The sequence below is a fragment of the Anas acuta genome, chromosome 5 (assembly GCF_963932015.1).
Source record: "Anas acuta chromosome 5, bAnaAcu1.1, whole genome shotgun sequence".
Classification (NCBI taxonomy): Eukaryota; Metazoa; Chordata; class Aves; order Anseriformes; family Anatidae; genus Anas; species Anas acuta.
In genome coordinates this window covers 24702516-24717762 of record NC_088983.1, presented here as the reverse complement: position 1 = coordinate 24717762, position 15247 = coordinate 24702516, and the positions used below count along the sequence as shown (strand labels likewise).

Genomic DNA, 15247 nt, shown 5'->3' with positions numbered 1-15247 from the left:
TTGGCAGCTGTTTTAAGGTAAGGCTCTTACTCCTGGCTCCTAACTAAACTACACTGCAGCCGTGCCTGTACCTGGCCAGGTACCCCACTTATCCAGACTCCTGCTTGGGGACTTGACTTCCTGACCTGAACTCTGACCTGCCTCATGCCCATCAACTTGTGATGATCTGGCATGATGGCTGAACCTTGCTATTGTCCGCAATTTGCTCTGCTGCCTTGCTTAGGAACTGTGGGGCCAGGACCTCACTGGTAAGGCCTCAGCCTGCCGTGTGATCGTGCTCAGCTTCTAGCTCCCCTTCCCTCAGGGAGCAGCTCACCTGAGGGAAAGAAACACTTGCTGCTTTCTGACACTATCTTACAAAAATGCAAAGAACATTTTTCTACCTAAAAAGTGTTGAAGTTTAGTTACTGTTTTAAGAAGTGCAGCTATGTTACTAGGGAATGTGTATCTACTCAGCTGCCAGGAGCAATTTCATTCCTCTAGGACAGCACAGATGAAGGGAGTCCCTAAAACACGGCGTTCTGTCTCCTTATCACTGAATACTTCAGAGGTGTAAAGTAAGTGAAAAAGCAGGGATAGGGAGAAGTAACATTCTCAAAAGCTTGAAAAATATTGATCTAGAACAAATAATCTGCATACTGAATTCACCTTAAACCTGTCACAAGAAACAGGACTAGACCAAAACAGCAAGTAATGCCAGGTATCTACATACAGGCACATTGGCAGACCACCAAACTACAAACAATAATCATGATTTTGGTACTTCACAGATGAAGTCAAGCATTGAAGTGCTTTAAAACTGGGGCTTGACTTGCACAATTTAGCACTCCTACAGAAAAAGGAATATTTATGTAAAAGTGACTAATCTTACCTCTCCGTGATAAATAAGGATCTGGAAAAAGGTGTCCATAAGAAGAATGCGATCTGGTAAAATGCTGCTGCTATCCAGAAGAACAGGCTAAGATTTAAAAATAAATAACAAATTACCAACTGATGCAAAACTGAGCAATCAGATGGCATTACAAGCTCTATGAGTAAGTCACTGAATCACAGAATTTCTAGGTTGGAAGAGACCTCGAAACCTCTAGATCGTCGAGTCCAACCTCTGACCTAACACTAACAAGTCCTCCACTAATCTTAGGAACCTTTTCAATCACTTACTAAAGCTCCCTATTTGCTCATTTTCATGTTACGCATCTGCAACCCACACAATCTCATTGTAAAGTTATCCACCTTGATTCTGAATATATAACTTCATTAAAGTAATAAAAACAGAATTCATAAACTGAGACTTCTCTCATTATTAAGCATTTTACTAGTCTAAGTACCTCCACGTTTGCCCATGCAATGCCATTAACTTTAATGATATTTCAGTGTGTAAATTTTCAGTGGTTATTCACATATGGAATTGGGGGTAGATTTTGGCTTTTTGTTTTTAGTCTTGTCTTTGCAGCTATTATTACTGTGTATACATACATGTATCTTCCAATGCTATATACAGTAAATATTGATGGTTTATGAGATCTGATTTAGCATCTGAAGGTTTTAATCCATGTTCTTAAGGGCTGTGTTACTATGTTGGCATTATATGACTTTATTGAATCAATACCATGTGATTCAGTTGTATCAATCATATTAGGCACAACAAAAATATTCATTATTCCAACAAAAAGAAAAAATAGATTTATTACATATTGTACACTGAGGAGTCAGCTACACCTTTAATCAAGTGGGAGCTTGATCATGCTTCCTTTTTGCATCACCCATGTGAGTAACTTTTATTTATACATGGGAGAATGATCTCACACTTTTGAGTATTTCTTCATAAACCATCTCAATACTTTAATTTATATGCCACTATTCAAAGTCTTCATCTGCACAACATAATCTAAAAAAAATCCTAACAAAAGTTGGAGTCCCAGCCTGTCAAGATCCTTATCTACTGTTTATTTTTACTGTCTCACAGTTTCCTCTCACTCTACTACTACTACCCAACTACTTTTGTTGTCTCCTATCTTACCCTTCTTTCACAAGTTTCTTTAAAGATCATCTTTTTATTTTAGGTTTATACAGAATATGCCATGATATGGTCAACTGGGAGGTTCTGTACCAAATATGGTAGCCACATCAAAATTAGAAGCTTTGGATGAGAGCATTAAGGTGGAGGGAGTTTTTATACATTTCAAATTAAACAACTCTTCTTTCAAAATCTACTGTAAAACTACATTTTGAAATAAAATCATTTTTGTCAATGTTTACATTCTGGCACCACAAAAAACAAGAACTGCTCTCAAAAACTGACAAAAAAATTATCCCTTAGTATAAGACATGATCTCTTAACTAAATGACTTATCCTCTAAAGACTGCTATATCAGAAGTCTTAGCTATACTTCATTCATAGTTTGTTCTTTATAAAATGAATATTGTTTCTCAAGTAATAAATTGTAAAACAATACATTTTATAACATGTATAACAATAAGGACAACACGTCTCTCTCAAAACAGGATCTTTTAGTCTACACATAATGGATACCTCTGGAGGTCCATTGAAGGAGTAGGCATAGAGAATTGGCTGAACCATGATAAGTGACTGGGTTAGATCTTGACGCATAAAATGGTGACGATAGTACGAGCTCTCATCTGGACTGTTGTTAAAAACTTGTAAGAAAGGAGATCTTCTCAAGTGAAACATGAACTGCAAAACAAAAATAATTTATTTGAACGTTCACAAAATACAGTTGTACAAGGAGAGATTTTTTTTTCCCACAAAACAAAGTACTTTTGAATTCCAAGTACCACAGTAAATTTGAATTCCAAGTCACAGAAACACAGAATGGTTAAGGCTGGCAGGAATCTTTAGAAATCCCCTGGTCCAACCCCCTGCTAAAGCATGGACACCTAGAGCAGGTTGCCCATGACCAGGACCTTCTTTCTACTCACCTGTGGGTAAAGTGAAAAGGTTTCTGAAAATCTGAAAGAGCTTGGATCATCCTTGTGATACTCTCCGAATTTCTGACACTGGAGTAAAAAGAAAAATGTATCTAAGCTAAGAAACACAGTAGCTTGATCATGCCATTATTGTAAGCTTTTGGTTTTTAATAGACATATGATTTGAGGTGCCTACACTTTGTAAGGAAACCTGGCAAAAAAAAAAATGACATCAGTTCTTTTCTTATCAAGCAGTGATTTCCTTGCACATGAAGCTTCAATCTTTTTTTTTCTGTTTTTTATTTAAATCATCAAGGAGAGTTAGATGATTAAACACCCCTGAAGAATGTTGGAAATTAAACTAATAACTTATTAATAAAAAAGCAACTAATTATTTATTAATAACTTAGTTATAATAACTACCATTTAAAAAAATAATTGAACTTTTGAAAATAAATAAATGGTTTTCTAGTGTTTTTTTGTTTGGTTGGTTGGTTTTGTTTGGTTTGTTTGGTTTGGTTTTGGGGGGAGGGGTTGTTTTTTTGTTGTTTTGTTTTTTGCTTAAAATACTTAATGTACAATATCACTAGAGGCACCAGAAAGTACAGAAAACTTTAATTGCTGCTAGTGTCATGCTAGCTTTTCCCTCAGTTGCTGGCAGTGACCAGCTGCTGATGACTGAGGAATATTAATAAATGGACTAAAACCAGAGATGTTATTGCATCATTTAAAATAGAAACTCTCAGTTAACTCTTGGGGAAATGTAGCATTCAGTCCCACTGCCCCTCCCAGCCCCAGTCCTACTTTTAAGAAACAACCACTGAACACAAGTCATTTAAGAATTATATTGTCTAGAGATGAGAAACCAATTTAATTATTTTAATTGAGTCCTTTTTACCAGTCGTATAAGTTGTCTGTCCAGCCATCTAAGAACGTCAGGTCCCTCTTCTGTTTCTGCTCTATACACTGCCAATCTAGCCATGAGAATTGCAGCAGCCTCCTGGTCAAAAGATGCTGCAATGTTTTGAATCTGTGTCTGTGCATCTGCCCAGCTGCAAAATTAAAATACATATATTTGCATCACAATGAAAGGAAAGCTGACCATCTTCAAAATATCCCTTCAAAATTAAGGCAATGAAAAGTGTTAGCAGTTTAACGTGTAAACTGATGCTGTATCTTCAAAAATCCACCAAGTATCAATGAGCAGTTCTCAGTTATTTTTTTTATTTTTTTTTTTTATTTAAACTAGAGATGTCCCTTATCTGCAGAAATGCTATGTGAGAGAAAGCAATGCCAATTATAAAACAGTTATTGTATTGAAAAATTGACAAATTGTAAAAAGTTAAGTTACAGAAAACACTGCAAAGCTAATCACACATTTCCACACTAACAGCTTTCTTGTATACATGTTCTGGAATCTACTTTTTGTTCTTCTCAGATTACAAGGTGTACCGTTACTCTGTTCTTTTACCTTTCATCAAGATGATTTTGCTAATACAACGAACATTAATGTGATACTCCTATTAACATCAAGGGTATTGCTTTTTAATAAACTGAGTTTTCCAACAACTTACCAATTAATAATCCCCTTCATCTTAAAGGGAACATCATTTGACACTGCAAAATGCCTCTATAATATTAAAGATCACTTTCCAAAATTAAGTAAATTGACTCAAGGAAGCTGCAGGTAAACACCAGGTAAATTCACACAGAAGAACAGGTATATTCAAAGCCCCTGAACTGCAACTAGCACTCACAAACTAAGGTATGAGGTGACATTTATCATTCCTTCAGTCTAACCATTTCCTCAGTTTAGGCCACAGAATTTCACCCAATGTTTCCTCTTCATGTTACCCCAAATCATTTGGATTACTCCAGAGCTCTCCCATAGCACGATTACACAGCCACTGCAAGCTCTTGGAAAATAAGCAGCCCACAGAACAATACAGGCAATTGTCCCGAAGGTATGATCATACCTTCACCACCTATGGCACTACATAATCGAAACAGTCGACTGTTTATAAAATCTAAAGATTAAAAGGCAAACACGTATCCTCTTTTTCAGATATGATTCATCACAGGAAAAAAAAAAAAACAAAAAACATACTTTCTGGCAACTGTGGTCACTCTGATACGTCTCTGTCCACTGGAATGCTGGTACTGAGTCACAAACTGGATTGCACCACGTCCTCCTTGAGGAATTGGAGCATTGTGCTAAGAGTGGAAGGAAAAAAAATACATGGAGGAGACTTTAAAGATCTTGCAGCATAATTTGAAAATTCATAAACACATTATTATAAAATGATAAAGTTCTTAACAAAAGGCAGCTGAAATTCTGTATATGAGTTGACTGATGCTGTTGTCAGTTGACTGACAACAAAATTGATACTATTCTAAAAAATTGACAAATTATTTCCGTAAAGCAACATCAAAACTTGTGCACTGGGATCCAGGTGTAAACTGAAACTTCAAAAGTCTATCAATCAGTAGAAATGCAGGTCTGTATACTGTCAACAAGGTAAGTAATTTCAAATAAGGACAGTTGAAATCAAATATGACATACCATGACCAGACCAGTTTGAGAGTTAGTAATAAATAAGACTAAAATAAATATATGAAAAGCAAAGTAAGAATTGGCTAAGGTAAGCTGAAGTTTTAAAACCTACACCCTTCCAATAAAGTACACAATAGGGTATACTAAATATATGGAGATCACAATCAATATACTACTTCCCTGGCTGCAAACATTTGGAAGAAGGGACAATACTAGAAGGGAACAGTACATTTTCTTGTCCTGTTTTTTATCCTGTTTCCCAGTAACCCCCATGGGAGAGAGGAAACCTGACTGCATGGCTTCGCTGAAACACATCAGGGACAATCTTTACTTACTTTACTTACAAATTGAGCAATAAAAGCTTAATTAAAATGTAACATTATGGAACAATTACTTTGTAACTGAAACACTAGAGAAATATTGAAAAATACTTTAAAATAAATGGATTACAGTACTTTCATATGTTCCAACTGACATATTTCATTAAATAATACTCTGAAAAGAAAGATTTGGGCTTGGATTATCAGCAACACAGAATAGCAATATCAGTCGTATCCCTGCTGCTGTGGTTGATAGAATGACAAAAAAACCCTACTCATAGGCTTCAGAAGTCACATAAAAATCTAATTATTGTGCTTACAAGAGAAGTAGACAAACATGTAATACCTGGTTGACCACCTCAAAGTAAAGTGCAAGTGTTGTAGTAGGATTAAGTCCACAAATCTTCCACTGACACGTACCTCCTGTTCCAATCTCCTGTAAATAGATTTTATACAATACTTTATAAAACAGAATTATTGTTGTGTTTACACCACAGCATCTGGCTAGTACAGGTGATGCTTTACAACTGTTCTGTCACAAGTTTCCTCCCTGCTCATTCTGCCATCTTCTCAGACAGAGAACACTTGCAACAGTGGAGAGAGAGAGAATGGGAAAATTGTCAGAAGCAAGAAAATCATAGAGCGCTTGTGCTGGGAATTGAGGATTAAGCAAGGCAGAGATATCTATGCTGAAAGAAACTTTAAGAGTGTATCTGATAAAAATCCTAAAACAAGGAGAAATACTTGTACATCAAGGCTGTCCTGAAAGTAAGTGACAACCCCCAGTAAAATCAACAATCTTTAAAATTGTATACATTTTGAAAGAATTAAAAAGAGTGATACGTATCATCATACTATCATACAAAGATTAGAGAAGAAGCAGCATGTATTTCAGGAATTCTTACATCCCTGCTTCAACTTCCGTTATGGTAGAGATCAGAGAGACTGAATGTCTCATTCACAGTTATTTTTTTCTTAGTACTTGGCTGAAACAGGATTTGTATTTTATATTAAAAAAAAAAAAAAAAAAATGGCAGCTTTCCATTTAGTGAATCACTTTAAATTACAACATTAACAACAAAAAATGTGCTCAAGTGAAACACCATTTCCAATGCACACCATCATGAACTTGTAGTAGGTAGTTTACATTTTAAGTATATAGTCACATAGTCTCTAGTAACTAATGGGGTATCTGTATACATAGTGACCTATTTGAAATGACATTTCCTTTTTGTCATCAAAACAATACAAACATCCAGAGAAACCAATTTTAGAAAGCCAAATCAGTCATTCATATGCGAACAATCAAAAATAAACAAAATATACATTCAAGGAAAATTATATTGTCAACAGTTATCAATGTGCTTGTACTCAAAGTATTAGGGCTAAATCAGTTGTCCAGTTACCATCTTAAATGAGCTGCATATACTTATATTTTATTCATACACTTTACCTCTGAATATTAATTCAGATAACTTCAACACAAGGTTTTTGAAATAGACATTAATTATGATGTAACTGCAAAGCAACACATACAAATTCACAATTAAATTTTCTATTACCCCCTATAATTTAAGTATGTGGTTTAAATATTGAGATGTACTTTGGGGAGGACTTTGGAATTGCTTTGGGGAGGCATTATAACTTTTATTGCAACATACACAATCATTCAGAGGATGATGCAAGAAAATCTGTGCCAGACCACTGAGAGAAAAAATGGTTAATTATATTGAGATTTTTAAATTCAAGAAGATGTAACCATAAATACAAGAAAAAAAATCAGCTATGAAAAATGCTTGAGAGTAGGCCACTTGTAAGCACTTGCACACTGTCAAGTGCTCTATTACGCAGATTTTTAGGAACAAAAACTGAGACTTTTGAAATTTAAGACATCTGTTTACTTGTAGGATTTTTTTTTTGATTGCTAATCAAATATACAACTAAACTGCTATAATATTATTTGATAAGAAAATAAGTGATTATTTAAGTCTGTTGTAAATTTAGGGGAGTTACTTCAGGAGCCTGTAATAGCCGGATACTCCGAGCAATTCATTAAATGAATATTTGGTGACATAGCTATATAAATAGGAGTGGGGAGTAAGATAAAGGGGATGTTCCCATACTTGTCTCCTCCTGTTCTCTCAGTCTTTCTAAAGAAAATATTTTATGGCTCTCTGTTTGGATAAAAGGATAAGCTTTCATTTTAACAATAAAATCACTCACTTTTTATTTGGTTCCTGCTGTAACAGCATATCCATACCCATTTTAAAGCAACCAATCAACTGACAAACATAACCAAGTAACAAGGGACCTGCAAGGTCTAATACAACTCAAATCTAATCTAGCAGTGAACATGAGCTTACCCAAAGAGCAGCCCTTGAGTGCATTTAATTTAAAATTCTAAAACATGAACACAATTTATTCCACTTATGGAAGAAGCTCAGCCTCTCTCTCCTCAGATCTAAAAGTCCTAAATCCGACTTGTCCACAATGGAACATTACCTTCAATTTCAGCAAAATTCACTTACGTTTTCTGAGACACAAGGTCCTTTAGAATTGAGAGAGACACAGGGCCCAATAGCTCCAGAAATCTTTACTTCTCTTGAAGTCTTCAAATTTTAAAGAAAAACATACATTAATACGCCACACTAAGAACTCAGATTTACATTAATTAATTAAAAACCTCAATGCATATCAGACTTTTTATACCTTTAGAAAAGATTATACACATAATGCTTGATACATTTAGAGAAATTTTTCACGTGCTCACACTGAACACTGAATTATGTATGTTTGCTTTAACATGAAATAACAGCATGAATGTATATTAAAATATATGCTTATAAATAACAGAAGTTCTTCTCTGAGAACCTAAAACGCATAATGTTCATTTTCTAGCAAAGTCATTACAATATTCAAAAGAGATTAAAACTTGAGACTTGTAGGATAAGCCTGTACATATCCCACAGTGAATTAATACACAGAACGCGTGGATCTTCTAAACATATATATCTTAAAACAAAATCCACTTATTTACATTCTTCCAGTGTAATTTTCCTGTTTGAACATTCCTCTATAACCAAGGCTCTGTTACCACATTTCCCAGGATCATCCAACAAATTTCACAATAACACTCATATGAAAAAGAATTTTATTATTTGTCCAGGTAGTTAAAAATTAAACGGACTTTTGCTGAACAAGAAAATAGTCCCATATTCTTCTACAAGGCACTGTTGCAATACAAGAAAGATAACGGCAGCCTACATCTCAACCTAGAGCACATTCAGTTCTAACCTTCTCCCAAGAGAGAAGATAAAAATGAACATTGTTGAAGTGCCCAAATGGATTCTGATAAGGATGGAAAATTAAAAGAAAGTTTTCCTGCACTATATAAAGAACCTGGATCTAATCCAAGAAATGCTCACTATTGATACCAAAATCTAAGCACATAGCACTGTGAGTTTCTAACACAGATTAATTTTAGTTCAGTCTTCCTTTCAGCTGTCACTGAATGCAGGGTAAAAAGGAATTAACGTTTTATCTAACTCACATTTACAGAATCATGAAACTGCAAAGAGGTAACGAGGTAGTAACAGCTGTGTCCAAGCCAACCATAAGTAATCTCTTAATTGTGTTCCTAAAAATTCCTTAAAGGACAGATTCTGAAGTTCACAGCCATTCTACGCCAGTATTTCCCTAACACGTTGCATTTTTTATTCTTACCTTTATTTCTAATGTGCCACCAAATCCCATTTTAAATTGTCCTTGCATATCTTTTGTGAATACTCTCTGAAAGGTCTGTTTGAATAAAGACGTATTGAAAGAGTCTCCCATTACCATGTAGCCTCTAGACAAAAACATAAAACAAAAAACAAGAACTTATGTGCAAAATAATTGCATGATAACTCATCTATTTTTACTTAGGATTTATATAGCTTATTTCTATTAAAGCCTAAAACTAAGGACAGTTCATGGTGAGGTATGTTTTTGTCTTCTTGACTATCATGAAGTTAACGCTCTGCTAAATGTTAGGGATGAATTTAAGTGAGCTTCTCATCCAAACAGCAAATTAAGGTCACTGTGATTATAATATATAATAAAATCTTTCACTGGGAAAATACTACATTGGACTTGAGCACTACAAATATCTCATAACCTTCTCATGCAGTCAGCTACCTAATTCTAACATTAAATATTCCGAACATATTTCCACACCATTTTATTTTGTATATGCACTCATTCAGGCTTAAATCTATGCCTAAAAAGCATGATTTGTTTTTATGTTTAGCAGTCTTCTGTGGATATTGCAATGATTGCTGCTCATCCTGAAATATCATATACTGCATTCAGGAAATAATAATGGGAGATACTACTATTATTCAAGAATATTAATGAATAACATTCTTAAAATCTGTTAATAGGTCAAAAGAACTCTGAAAGAAGTTAAAGAAGTTTTCACAAATTTTTCTTCATCTTACTTGAAGATGGAAGACAACGGACATGGGCAGAATCAGAAACCCCTCCCTGTAGATAGAACGTAACCAAATAGAAAATTGGAACAGCTATAGAAGGAATAGGCAAACTACACATGAAGCCTAGTTTTGCTGTAAGAGCAGAAACAGGGTATGGTAAGTCACAAGAGCAAAAAATAAGAGCAAAATTACACTAATATACAGAAAAATATAGCTTGAATTTAATGCAGAAAAGTCAACGCAAAAAATAAGTCATATGTACAGGTAGAGTTAACATAGAGCTCCTGAACAGTGGAAACTCCCATGTGAAGGCTATACATACAGCTCTGAAAAGAAACTATTCAGCACTGGCTTGCATGGTCAAGCTGGCCTGAAACTCAGTGTGGAAAAAAAATATGGAAGAAGAATTTGCAGGATTTACAAAATGAATGAGGTGGTTAGAATACAACCAATGGTCAAAAGCTATCCCAGGCTGTAGATCTGCATAACAGAAAGGGAGAGTGTGTCATCCACAATGACAGGAAACAGAGGAGTGGGTCAGGAGAAAGACTTGAATTGCTTTGATCAGATTAAAATGAACAGATGGCAAGACACGCTGGAGGAATATAAGAGCATGTGTAAAACACAGAACTGGATAGATGAGCAAAATTCAGGAGCAACAAGATTTATCAGTTATGCAACCTGATAATCACCTGAGACATCAGCTGAAGTTGTGTGCAACAGTATCTAGAAGAAGGGTATAAACAAGACAGAAGGAATAACACGGAGTTTTGTACCACTCTGAACAGCAAGAAAAAGCATAACAGGTCCTTATCTTTACTGAAACCTAAGACTTACATACACACACACACACAAGTACATCAGATAAAGCGTTTAGGATAGTCACGTTATTTAAGCCTCAAGAAGATCATACAAAAGAAAAACAGTACAAAGCCTGCTGATAAACACACAATTATGGTGACAAATTTCAGCACAAATGCAACCGTCACAGTAAAACGGAGTTTGGAGGAAAAAAAAAAAAAAAGTAGGATGGTTTTGCTAAGTTTTCCTGTTAAATAGTTCAAAAAAGTAAAAACATCTTCATATGCTACTTAAAAATGAACAGGCACATACCCAGTGTAGTTGGGACAACACTTCATCTCCAGAAGACCAGTCTGATCCAATGCACATGCATATATGTCAACAACATGACCATTTGTTGCAGCCCGATTAGCCAGGGCTTCAAAATGCTAAATCCAAGATGAAAATACAGTTCATAGCAATTTATGACATGAACGCTCATCTTTACATTAAATCCTAGACTCCACATTTTTTTCTAAAACATCATTATCTGACTTTACTCGCATCATATTCTAATAAAAGACTTAGAATAGAATATCCTGAGTTGGAAGGGACCCTTAAGGATCATCAAGTCCAACTCTTGACACCGCACAGGTCTACCCAAAAGTTCAGACCATGTGACTAAGTACACATAGAATCATAGAATATCCTGAGTTGGAAGGGACTTTTTTTTCCTGAATTTTAGTCTGGAATTTTCAACATCTGTGTTTTATTTTCTGACCGGCTGAGAATATGACACACCCTAGAAGACCAATCGTTGCTACTTAAAGTAAAAAATGACCTTGATTTTTTCATTTTCAACTGTGCATTAATGACCAGTTCTGTGATTTGGATCTAAATTTACCTCTCTAATCTCAAGCATTTACAATGGCAGGCGCCCATGACTGAGGTAATAATTTGGCTTTCATTATAATCAGTCAAGATTAATTCAATAGGTTTTGGATGAAGTTCACCTGCCCAAATGTACCTTTAGGATGAAGTGGAATTGGCCTAAACACTACTGACTAACTGTCCTTGAAACTACAGAGATGCTCTTGAGGCTGTCTTAGAAGCAGACAGCCTCACTCTAGATTTAGTAATATGAATCTGCTCCAATGTAAATCAGGGAACTACTCCAAAGAACTTTAATAAGAGCTGGACAAAGTTCTAAGTCAATATACTGAAATTTTTGGAGAAGTTTCTGTTGACATCCAGAGACATTTTGACAAAAACACACAACTCCCACCTTTGCTACCACTACTAACAGTATCTTACAGTGCCAGGCAACAAATGTTTACTTAAAAGTAGCTACATAAAACATCACCCATTATCTTCTCTTACCTTCGTGCCCTTTTTAACATATTTAGCATTGTCTTTTTCAATGTCATGCCAGGATCTTATAGGTAACTTCAGTTCATCCCCTACAACCATCCCAGGTCCTTGTGTAGCTGGTCCTCCAATGAACATCATTATACGTGCGCCGGTGTTAGGGAAAGTGCACTGCAGGAAATAACAGACAAATTAAACCATCAGTTTTTGAACTGAAAAAATAGCTATGCAGGTCTTTACCACACTAATAGGATTCTAAAAATAATTGTATTTTTTTTCCTCCAGAACCGTACATTCTTTACTAATTCAGCCTCAAACTTGCCTCATTAAAATGTATATTTAAACACCTGCAATATGCTATGCATGTGTGGGATGATATTCAACAGAATCATCACACAAATCTAATATGCATCGATTACTATAGTTTTTACATATTGACTGGGACAGCTTTTCTACAAGATATCTATTTACATATTAGCTCAACTGTAGTTAAAGCTATTACCTCAAGGAGTCCTACAGCTATAGAAAGAGCCACTCCAGAAGAACGTAAGGGCCTTTTCCCTTGTGGAACAGGCCAAGGATCCCGCTGCAGTTCACCCAAAAGATCAGTAAGATTCATATCAATCTTCTGCACTGGTTGCAAGAATCTGGCAAGAAACAGATGGCATTGATTTAGATTGTAATTTTAAGATAAAAACGATACCAGTTGCTCACCTGCAACAAAGAAGACACATATTACAATATGAGACATTCTAGTCTGGATTCAGAGCAATGCCTCTGCTTCACCAAGAAAATGCAGTTTTCAACACAGAGTTTGTAAAACAAAGATTTTCTGACTTAGAAATGTAGCCACTATCCAGAAAGAACCATGCCTAGCCAAAAGAACACAGCAGATAATCACCTAAGAATCTCAAAAAGACTTTCTCTCACGAGAATCAAACATCAGAGGACAATTTCCAGATGAGAGACAACAAGGGAGGGGCAAGGAGCAGAATACAGAAAAACAAAAGAGAAAACTGGACATTGACATAAAAGACAGGCATTAAAGCAGCCATTAACACCTTCCAGCATACCAATCAACAGGGACACAGGATTACTATAGATCTGTAAATAACTACGTAACACAGAACATTTCCAAAATGTCATCTAGATAATTTGACTACCACACCTTATGTCTTTTCTTCCCAGTACAAACTGCCAGAACAGAAACAGGCTACAGCCACAGGTTTCCAAGTGAATTTGTGACCAACCAGAAGGTTCAACTCTTGGTTGATTTTTTCCATTATCACATAACATAAATTCTCCAATCAGTGTAGCCAAGATGAGTTTTTAAATGTTTTAAGCACATTACCTGTTAGAAGGTGGTGGCTGTTGCACCTGAGGACCCCGGCCGACTTGTGAAACAGCTACTTTTGTCAGTCCCAGCATTTCCTGCAGTCAAATACATAAGATTTCAGTAAAAAATTTGTTCGCAGACTATTTGAAGTTCATCATCATCTCAATAACTTCTTTTCCTTTGCTTTTGTGTGTTACCTGAAGCTGCTTTGCAGAAAGGTCCTTTGTTCCTCTGAAGACATAGCTTTTGGAAATTCCTTCACAGCCAAGCTCATGAACCTGCACCATTCGCCCGAAGGTAATGAGACCCACTAATGCAGTTGGTGGCAGAAGACTAAGCGACATTTGCATGGATTCTTTCAGAGCTTGCAAGTCTTCGTCTTCCATGCATGTGTCCACAACATAAAGAAATATCAAAGGCATCTGAGGACCTCGCTGTAAGAAATAAAAATATCATCACATGAAAAACAAATCTTGAAATATTTACAGGATCAAAAATGAACAAATAAAGTACACAATAAGTAAGTTTTGTTATTTTATTCATACCAATAATGTCAGTGTACCATCTAATTTACCTCCCTCCTCCCTCTCAAGTAATAATCAGTATCCAAGGCTGAAGGGGAACAAAATCCAAATCATAATAAACTCTGCACAAAAACTAAATGCTTACTATGAAAAAAAAAAAATCCTTTGTGTTGAAATTGTTCAAGATAGCAGCAGCAGTAAGAAAACCCTTAGCACAAACACAAATTAAACTCCTAGTTTAAGAAGAAACTTAAAGCAATAGACCTAAGAGAAATACTGTCTTTAAAAGAAAACAGTTTTTGGTGTTTTTTTTGTTTGTTTGTTTTGTTTCTGTTTGTTTTTTTTTTACATTTTTTTAAAAAACAGCAGTCTTATTAGCTATCTTTGTGTTCTGACAAAAAACTTGTTTTCCATTTCCAATTGATGACATAAATTTTCAATCTACTAACAAGCACATATACTCAGTCATTAAAATGCAGTGAAGAAATAAAATCAAAATTAATTCATTTTGTACACTGTTAGCTTATAGATAATATTAAAGATTTTATTTAATGACTTTACCTGTACTACATATTCAATGCTAGAGAACTGAGGCAAAAGTTCAGCCGGCTGATTCATTTCAGATATGCCAGCATAGGTAGGAGGAAACTGCAAATAAAAACAAGTATTAAGCATAAATAGAAGATTAGAACTTCAGCAAAAACATATGTATGGGCTACTTCCCTCTACAAAAGAAGCTCACTATTGTTTGCATTGAGATTTTTTTTAACAACATCTCTGATGATATAGTTACATACTTGTGTTATCACTATCAATTTCAGTTCACAGCTATTATTTGAAAAATGAGAATTTTTCACTTTTACCTTACAAAATGAATGTTTCATTTTCTTACCTGATTTCTCTGGTAACAGAAGTTGCAAGCCCAGAGTTTTGCTCGATAATCCACTTGGCTGTAAAAATACAGT

General features: G+C 35.2%; 1 protein-coding gene across 4 annotated transcripts in view; it reads right to left on the bottom strand.

Moving 5' to 3' along the window:
- The window catches only part of SEC23A (SEC23 homolog A, COPII coat complex component), a 29041-nt gene that overhangs the window by 6403 nt on the left and 7391 nt on the right, over nt 1–15247 (bottom strand). For all 4 annotated transcript variants that reach the window (XM_068683251.1, XM_068683252.1, XM_068683249.1 and 1 more), the window contains 15 exons: nt 15175–15232; nt 14844–14930; nt 13956–14192; nt 13774–13853; nt 12925–13069; nt 12435–12593; nt 11388–11503; nt 9526–9649; nt 8331–8411; nt 6149–6238; nt 5036–5142; nt 3827–3980; nt 2941–3018; nt 2534–2695; nt 872–958 (listed from right to left, as the gene is read on the bottom strand). In XM_068683251.1, the coding sequence (XP_068539352.1) occupies nt 872–958; nt 2534–2695; nt 2941–3018; nt 3827–3980; nt 5036–5142; nt 6149–6238; nt 8331–8411; nt 9526–9649; nt 11388–11503; nt 12435–12593; nt 12925–13069; nt 13774–13853; nt 13956–14192; nt 14844–14930; nt 15175–15232 (1765 nt within the window). The remainder of the gene's footprint in view (nt 1–871; nt 959–2533; nt 2696–2940; nt 3019–3826; nt 3981–5035; nt 5143–6148; nt 6239–8330; nt 8412–9525; nt 9650–11387; nt 11504–12434; nt 12594–12924; nt 13070–13773; nt 13854–13955; nt 14193–14843; nt 14931–15174; nt 15233–15247) is intronic.